The 9,278-nt window shown below is 49.1% G+C and overlaps 1 protein-coding gene across 4 annotated transcripts in view; it reads right to left on the reverse strand.

Annotated features, from left to right (window-relative positions):
* NQO2 (N-ribosyldihydronicotinamide:quinone dehydrogenase 2) overlaps positions 1–9,066 on the reverse strand; it is a 15,058-nt gene extending 5,992 nt beyond the window's left edge. For 2 of the 4 annotated variants that reach the window (XM_024738809.1, XM_024738786.1), the window contains exons 1-3: positions 8,926–9,066; positions 7,609–7,751; positions 6,050–6,214 (exon numbers count right to left, since the gene is read on the reverse strand). In XM_024738809.1, the coding sequence (XP_024594577.1) occupies positions 6,050–6,214; positions 7,609–7,615 (172 nt within the window). In that variant the 5' untranslated portion in view covers positions 7,616–7,751; positions 8,926–9,066. The other 2 variants (XM_024738802.1, XM_024738793.1) reach the window with 2 other exon arrangements.
* Positions 9,067–9,278: the final 212 nt, after the last annotated feature.

Consider the following 9,278-nt stretch of genomic DNA (forward strand, 5'->3'; position numbering starts at 1 on the left):
CTGACCCTAACCCCTAACCCCCAACCCTAACCCCTGACCCTGACCCCGACCCCCAACCCCTAACCCTACCCCCTAAGCCTAACCCCTGACCCTGACCGCGACCCCAACCGTAACCCTAACCCTCTAACCCTAACTCTCGACAACTAGGCTGAGAGCCGAGGTAACACTTTGATCTAGGCCTTCAGTGGGTTCTCCTCAAGCATCATCATTCACCCAACCGCACTGGTCGGCGTTGGCAACAGTCACCAGTGGTTGAGGATCCCCACGGACCACGCTACGCTCTGCAGCGTTGAGGATCCCCACGGACCACGCTACGCTCTGCAGCATCACCTTTCTATGATCGTAACAACCCGGCAGCCTGGGTAATTCCCAACCGACCAGACAGGAGATGAAGGCTGAGGGCCGAGCTCAAGGCCACGGGTCCCACACGGCAGCAGAGGGGACGACGGGAGGCCCAGGTGCGGCCCCTGCAGCACGCGGCCTGCAGAGGAGCCCAAGGAGAGGCCAGCCCTTCAGCAGCCACAGCTGAGAACATGCCAGGGCTCTGCTTCCTCCCTCAGCCTCCCCGGGGTTCATTTTCATTCAAAGCACCTGTTGGGACCCTTCTGTGCATGAGGTTCTGTACCGACCAGAGACCCTGAGCAGGAGAGCCTGTGTCTCAGGCAGGCTGCCGCCCACCGGGTGTGGAGCCCACAGAGGACACGGGGTGCTTCTGATAATGGTAAACGGACAATAAAATGTGCATGGGCCACGTGTACTCTAGATAAAAGTAAATATCAAAGCAAAGGTATCCAAATGTCATGGGAAAATGAGAATATTTTTATAAGTGAGGATATGGAGAGGACTTTCTTAGTAAGACAGGAAGTCCAGAGCCATGGAAACATACTGACTCATAGCTTGAAACGGAAGCTGGAGAAAAGTAAGCCTAAGTCAACAGGGGGACTGGTAAGTTACAGCAGGTGCCATGAAGTGCCGTGCAGTCATAAAGAGGCTCCCAGAAGCTCTAGTGAATCAAGCAAATCCCCACTTCCGTCTGTATCTGTAGAGTGTCTAAGCTCCACACAGATACACATTTTGTTGATGTTTAGAGTAAGATCTACAATGATCCACACCACAAAGTTCCGCCTGCTGGTCCCTGGGGGCCACGTGAGACCAGGAGGGCATGTGAAGGGGCTTGTTGTTTTCACCCTCTGCCCACCTGTTCACCACATTTAAGATACTTTATACAAAGAGCCTGTGTCACCTGATTCACTGAAAACCAGTGGCTCCTCCACGTAATACTCTCTCTCTCCCCAGTCCCTGCTTTGCTGTTCGCTCAGTGAAAAGAATTGTTTGGTTTATTAAAAGGGAATAGACAGGGACCTCTCCGGTGGTCCAGTGGGTAAGACTCCATGCTCCCAATGCAGGGGGCTCGGGTTCGATCCCTGGTCAGGGAATTAGATCCCACATGCCGCAACTAAGACCCCGCGCAGCCAAAATAAATAAATAAATAAATATTGGTTTTTTTTAAAAAAGGGAAGGGCTCCCCTGGTGGCGCAGTGGTTGAGAATCCGCCTGCCAATGCAGGGGACACAGGTTCAAGCCCTGGTCCGGGAAGATCCCAAATGCCACGGAGCAAGTAAGCCCGTGCTCCACAACTACTGATCCTGTGCTCTAGAGCCCACGAGGCACAACTACTGAGCCTGCCCACTGCAACTACAGAAGCCTGCATGCCTAGAGCCCGTGCTCTGCAACAAGAAGCCACCGCAATGAGAAGCCCACGCACCACAACCAAGAGTAGCCCCCGCTCGCCGCAACTAGAGAAAGCCCGCGTGCAGCAACAAAGAGACAGCACAGCCAAAAAAATAAATCAATAAATTAAAAAAAAAAAAAGGAAGACAAGAAAAGACAAGGGTGTCAGCTATTACCATCAGCACTAAATACTAAACCTGGGGATCTTGTTAACCCAATTGCAAACAGAAGGAAATTAAAGGTAATTAATTTAAAATTAAAATTCCTGGAAAACCACAGGTGAAATTAGCATTATTTGCAGATGATCTGACTGTGTATCAGGAAAGCCCCAGAGAATCAGCTGAAAACTACAAACAGTAAGAAAATTAGTAGCAGCCACATACACGCACACACAGCTGAGTCCTCTTCACATGGAGCAGGGGTCCCCAACCCCCTGGCCGCGGACTGGTACCGGTCCTTGGCCTGTTAGTTACTGGGCTGCACAGCAGGAGGTGAGCGGCGGGGGAGGGAGAGAAGCGTCATCTGCATTTACAGCCGCTCCCCATCGCCCGCATCACCGCCTGAACCATCCCTCGCCCCAGTCCATGGAAACACTGTCTTCCACGAGACCCATCCCTGGTGCCATAAAGGCTGGGGACTGCTGACACAGAGGAACAAAACCCACTTAGTAAGAATTATGTGAGATCTGCATGAAGAAAACTCGTAAACAGACCTGGAAGGTTGTAAGAGCACGTGAGCAAACGAGGAGCCACGCCTGTCACTGGAACAGAAAGAACTTCACGAGGCTGAGTCATCCGTAAACTTAATGGGACCTCAATAAAGAGATCTGTTAGTGTCCTTCATCAGATGAATGGATAAAGAAGATGTGGCACATATATACAATCGAACATTACTCAGCCATAAAAAGAAACGATATTGAGTTATTTGTAGTGAGGTGGATGGACCTAGAGTCTGTCATACAGAGTGAAGTAAGTCAGAAAGAGAAAATCAAATACCGTATGCTAACGCATATATATGGAATCTAAGGGAAAAAAAAGGTCATGAAGAACCTAAGGGTAAGATGGGAATAAAGACACAGACCTACAAGAGAATGGACTTGAGGACATGGGGAGGGGGAAGGGTAAGCTGTGACAAAGTGAGAGAGTGGCATGGACATATATACACTACCAAACGTAAAATAGATAGCTAGTGGGAAGCAGCCACATAGCACAGGGAGATCAGCTTGGTGGTTTATGACCACCTAGAGGGGTGGGATAGGGAGGGTGGGAGGGAGACACAAGAGGGAAGAGATGTGGGAACATATGTATATGTATAACTGATTCACTTCGTTATAAAGCAGAAACTAACACACCATTGTAAAGCAATTATACTCCAATAAAGATGTTAAAAAAAAGATCATCTGTTACCTTTTGAATCTTGCCAGCCAAAGGTTGGCACTTGCCATCTGCCTCTACAAGGATTAAGTCACAAACTGCTGTGACCACTGACCTTCAACACGCCCTGAAAGGGGTTCAGGGTGGAGATCAGGAACGAGGCGCCCTGTGCTCCCGGAAAAACTGGCAGAACAGGTCTTCAGAGAGTTAGATCTTTCCAGAAGAAGAGTTTATGAGCCCAATTCTTGCATCTCTTCGTATCTAGAAAAGCACTAACGTCACTAACGGAGACGTGTGCTCCTCGTGACCAGCAGCAACCTTGTGCCGAACTGTGTGCTCAACTGCACGCACCCCCTTCACCAAAATCACACACATCCTGACCCCCCTCCCTCTTCGGAGCAGCTCCTCAGAGCTCTCGGAGCGGCTGCCCCCTGGGCTATAGTCCTCATTCTGCCCCAAAAGAAACTTAACTCACAGCTCTCACGTTGTGCATTTTTTTTTCAGTCGACAATCTGGAAAGCTAATTCAAAAGATTTTATGGAAAAGTAAAACTAGTCAGAAAAAAATAGAATGTAAGACAAATGAGGGTGACCTAACTCTATCAGATATTAAATAAATTAGTTGCCAAAATAATTAAAGCCATGTGGTACTGAGTCATGGATAGGAAAACAAAAGCAGAATACAAAGTTTAGAAGAGAATAAAATGTGTGGGAATTCAGATCACAATGAAGGTGGCCTTTTAAATTGGGGCAAATAGCTGGATCATGTAATAAATGGTGATGAGAGAGCTGGGTAAGTACTTGGGAAAAACGACCCACACCTCACATCATACACCAAAGTAAATTCTGAATAGAGAATATACTTAAATTTAAAAAGTGGAGGGCTTCCCTGGAGGTGCAGTGGTTGACAGTCCGCCTGCCGATGCAGGGGACATGGGTTCGTGCCCCGGTCTGGGAAGATCCCACATGCCGCGGAGCGGCTGGGCCCGTGAGCCATGGCCACTGAGGCTGTGCGTCCGGAGCCTGTGCTCCGCAACGGGAGAGGCCACAACAGTGAGAGGCCCGCGTACCGCAAAAAAAAAAAAAAAGTGGAACCTGGGAAATACCAGAAACTATAACACCTTTAAAAAATAAGCTTAGAGTTTACATGACACAAAACACACAGGTCAAAAGCCAACTAAACAAAAGTAAATGAAATTCTGCATGAAAAAAGCCACCATAGTAAAGTCAAAACTAAAAAAAAAAAAATAGGTAAAAATATATTTACAATTCATATACAAAACTGTGTATGTACTCAGGGACCATTTTTCCACCTGTCAGACTGGCAATTATCCAAAAATTGGTTAAATGAGGAAACGAGCACTTGCAAACACTGCTGGGGGTAAACTGGTACAGCACCTACAGAAGGCAATTTGATATTATCTACGAAAATTCAAAACGCACGTTCCCTCTGACCAGTAACTCCATTCTAGACATACCAGCACAGATAGGAAAACACGTATGGCCGCGACCGTGTGCTGCAGCTCTGTTATCACAGCAAAAGTGAGGAACAACCAAAAATGCCCATTAGTGGCAGCTACTCAAACCATGGCTCCTCCATACAATGGGGGACTCCGCAGCAGAAAGAAAGAAAACAACATATGTAACATGTTCCCATGTTTTAAAAAGCGGAGGGAAAATGGAGACTATGCCCTTAATTGTTTTAGGTACATCCAGAGATAGCGCAGACTCACTCCAGAAAGATGCACAGGTAACGGGTAACACTGGTTTCCTTGGGGGCTGGGGAACCGGGTGGCTGGGGACGGGGGAAAGGACTTGCCCTGAGACCTTTTTGACTTGAGAACTCTCCATCACGTGCAATGATAAGCTTTGTTTTCAAACTTGTTTTAATTAAAAAAATTACAAAGAAGGCAAAATCCCCCAAACGATCCGATTTAAAAATGGGCAGAGGATCTGAACAGACATCTTTCTGAAGAAAACACACAGATGGCCAACAGGCACGTGAAAAGATGCTCGACATCACAATCATCAGGGATGCAAATCAAAACCACAGTGAGATGTCACTTCACACCGGTCAGAATGGCCATCGTCAAAAAGACAAGAGACAACAAGCGCGGGTGAGGATGTAGGAAAAAGGGGACCCTCGTGCACTGCTGGTGGGAATGCAAAGTGCAAGCCACTGTGGGGGACAGTGCAGAGGTTTCCTCCCCAGGATTGAAAATAGAGCCACTATCCAGCAATCCCACTTCTGGGTATCTACCCAAAGAAAAGGAACACAGTAACTCACAAAGATATCTGCACCCCTGCTCACTGAAGCATTATTCACAACAGCCAAGATACGAAAACAACCTAAATGCCCATCAATGGATGAAGAAAAGGTGATATATAAACACAATGGAATAGCATTCAGCCACAAAGAAAGAAACCTTGCCGTCTGCAGCAACATGGATGGACTTGGAGGGTACATGCTAAGTGAAATAAGTCAGGCAGAAAAAGACAAATACTGTCTGATCTCACTTATACGCGGAATCTTACAAAACAAAACAAAAAAATAACTGAGCTCGTGAATACAGAAAACAGACTGCTGGCTGCCTGGGGCAGGGGCTGGAGGGTGTGCGTAATACAGGTAGAGAGAGCCGGAAATGCAAACTTTCAGTTATAAATGGCTGAGTCACGGGGATGTCACGCACAGCACGGTGACTACAGTTAGGACGCTGCATATATGAAGGAGCGGATCTTGAAAGCTCTCATCAAGAGGGGAGAAAAGTGAAACTGTGTGGTGACGAATGTTAACTGGACTTGTCATCACTTTGCAACATATACCAACATCGCATCCTTATGTTACACACCTGAAACGAATCCAACGTTATGTCAATTATACCTCAGGAAGAAGACACACACAGAGAAGAAAGTTTAAAAAACCAGAGCATTTATTCCATGACTCACCAGTGATATCTTTCCTCGTGGCCCTAGGCTCAAAGTCCATGGCATAGAGATCAGAAACGGCGACGGTGCAGCCCTGCCGGCTCAGTTCCGCCACCGCCACATCCTTCAGGGACCCGTTGAAAGACCGGGGCTCTTGGTGTGCGTAGACGATGAGCACTTTCTTACCTAAATCCAGACAAGAAACCATTTCTCTTGAAGAATAATTCCTCTTTGTCAAAATGCAACAAGGACTAAGACGACAACGAAACGTGTAGGTGCATCACCGTGGCTGAAGCTAAGCGAGAAAGACCAACGCTTTTTATGGGTGACACGTTTAAAACAATGAGCATTTAAGAAAAATCTAATTATGTCATAGTTCATCATTACTTGAGTTTACTAACACACAAATATACGACGAGTCCAGTTACAATTCCTCAAGAGTAACACAACTGAGTTCCTTAAAAGCCCAATCTGTTTTGGTTATCCTCCGTAAGTTTTAGCCGTGTTGCCTAATATCATAAGAAACTACCGTGACTAATCTTTTGTGCTAACCCTTTGTTGGAAGGCATCAGCCAGCTGAGGGCAAGAGGCTCTAAGAAGACCAGCGTTACAGGGCCTGGCCGTGTCATTAATACCAAAAGCCTCTGGAGCAGTACTTTCCTCGTTCAGAAGATTCTGTGAGCTTAGGTACCGAAGGCAGCTGTGGGGATCTGTTTAAATCTTCCCTGGGAACGTCTGAGACCAAAACGTTTAAACTCTTCATTTATATTATTCTGTTTAGGCCCTTAAGGAGAAAATATAAAGGTCAGTTGGAAGCAAACAGCTCTGGGGCATTCAGCTGAGTGTAAAGGTTGAATCCCACAAGTGCAATTAATGATTAACAGTTTGATTTGAACCTCTCAGACTCATCTGTTATAAAGGAACTCTACTTGGTGACTTAAAAGGAAAAAGGATACACACAAACTGGGGAGAGCGTTGCCTCCCAGGGGATATTTCACGAGGTCTGGAGACGTTTCTGGCTGTCACTTCCAGAGGGAGGCAAGGCTGGCATACAGGAGACAGAGCCCAAGGCTGCTGCTAAACATCCTACAAGTACAGACAGGTCCCTCAACACAGGGCTATCTAGCCCCAAAGGTCAGCAGTGCCGAGGCTGACAAACCCTAACGGACAACGCGATGTGTAAAATAACGTGAACGTTTATATTCTGAAATGAAAGGATTTTCATCTTTTGCTGAAACGAAGAGATGTCACAGAATGGGATGGGTGTGAGTCGTGCTGAATCTTTAACCGTTGTAACTCTTGGGGCTCATTCACTCAATATCTATTTATTGAGCACCTACTATGTCCTGGTGCTCATCCCAGAGGCTGGAGGCAAAGCAAAGACAGGATAAGCATTAGATTTTGATGGGGCTGAAATGGACAGTAAGAAAACACAAAACGAGAGAATTCCAGATAGCAGTGCACATTATAAACAAGTTTTATACACTTCAGCGCTGTCTGGAGTTTTTATAACAAGGTATTCAATTTCTAACTAAAATTTTAATTTAAAAAAGCTTAACTCCCCCATGGCTAATAGTCACCTGCCATATTCTAGAAGATGGGTATTTTTCTCTCCGGATGCTGCCAAGAGAAGGGTCTGCAGTGAACTCTGGGCACAGAAGGACTGTGTGTGGTGGGGCCTGGGCTCTCAGGCGCAGTCACTCTCCTCAGTGACCCCAACAATCTAGAAGAGAAAACAAACACTGAGGGGCAGGGGGAGAGGTCGAGGCACAGCCACAGACAGGTTCAGGCAGAGGGAAGAGCGAGGGTAAGGCAGGCGGTGGGAGCGGAAGCCAGGTGTTCAAGGAAGCCTGCATGATGCACCTGGGGTTAAAACAGAGCGCTGGGTGGTGGGAGATTCGGTCCAAGAGATGGGTGGGTCTGCAGGACAGGGGCAAAGACTTTACCCTGAGCCTAACAGAAAGCCATTGGAGCATGTTATGCAGGAGAGTGATGGGACCTGATCACCTCGGACAGGTCAGCAGTGTCACTCCAGACTCGGGGAACACCTCATCCTGAGATCCCTAGGGCCAGGGCCCAAAGACATTTTGGTTTGGATAAAAACCGTTTAATTTTAATGCCTACAGCAGGGCATGCATTCCCCTCTTGCTTTGCTGGGCCCAGTTTACCTATTCACATCACCCACCAGGCCCCTGGAGGCCGCTGAGTTTCTGACTCCCGCTCTGGTCAATTCTCCTAGTTGTACAAAATAAGAAACTGAGGCCCAAGAAGTCGGCTACTAGCCCAACACTTCCCCCACTGACCTTCCCTACCTACTGCCCCTGCACAGCAGGGGTACTTTCCCCTTCCTCGGAAATTAATACACTTACCAGGTCAACAGGAAAAAAGAGCCACGTGGTTGTGAAACTCTATATAGCACATCAAATGGGCTGATAATTTCATGTACATTACTTCGTCCTAATCTCTGCGACCGTCTCTCTTCCTACACTTGTGTTCTTCCCTTCCCCCTAGAACTATAAATAGCCGTGCAGGAAGCATACACTGAGTACACGTTTCTCTCCTCGAATTTCTCTGGCTGAGAATCTCAGGGACTAAAGTTAAAGAAGCTGAGTTCCAGGGCCTGGTACAGACTGGACGGTACGCGGGGCAGAGGCCGAGCCGCAACAAGGCCGGGTCACCGCGACGCCCACTCGCTGACCCCGGGCTGCCCGCTTCCCGTCTGCAACTGGGGTGGGCGGAGGGCAGCGGCTGACGGCAGCGAAGGGCCTGCTCACCCTGTGCCCCAGCCTCGTACCTGCAGAAGAGGAGCCTCGGGCACGCGGGGAGTGGGAACCCGCAGAGACCCTCGCCCTGGGTAGGGTCCCCAAGCCCGCTCCCCGGTGGGCGCAGACACTCACCGCAGCCAGCGCCCGCGCCCAGGACGAGGGCAGGACTCGGTCTTCCTCCGGAAGAACGTCCGACGTCCACGACACGTTCTGGCCGCGCGAGCCACGCACTCGCAGACGTCGCGGGGCAGACGCGCTTTGCGAGCCTGACGCTGGGAGTCAGCCAGCGGGGCCCCGCCCCGAGCGCAGCCCTGGCCACGCCCACGAACACCGCCCCACCTCGCCCTAGGCTACGCCCCGCCCCCGAGCGCAGCCCGGCCCCTATCCCCGCCCCGCCCCGCCCCCAAGCCCGACCAGTCAGGATCTCTCCCCGCACTCGGCGCCCCGCCCCGCCCCTGCCCTGTCCCCGCCCCCGGCCTCTGCCC

The sequence above is a fragment of the Neophocaena asiaeorientalis genome, unplaced genomic scaffold, assembly GCF_003031525.2.
Source record: "Neophocaena asiaeorientalis asiaeorientalis breed wild unplaced genomic scaffold, Neophocaena_asiaeorientalis_V1.1 scaffold307, whole genome shotgun sequence".
NCBI classification, from domain to species: Eukaryota; Metazoa; Chordata; class Mammalia; order Artiodactyla; family Phocoenidae; genus Neophocaena; species Neophocaena asiaeorientalis.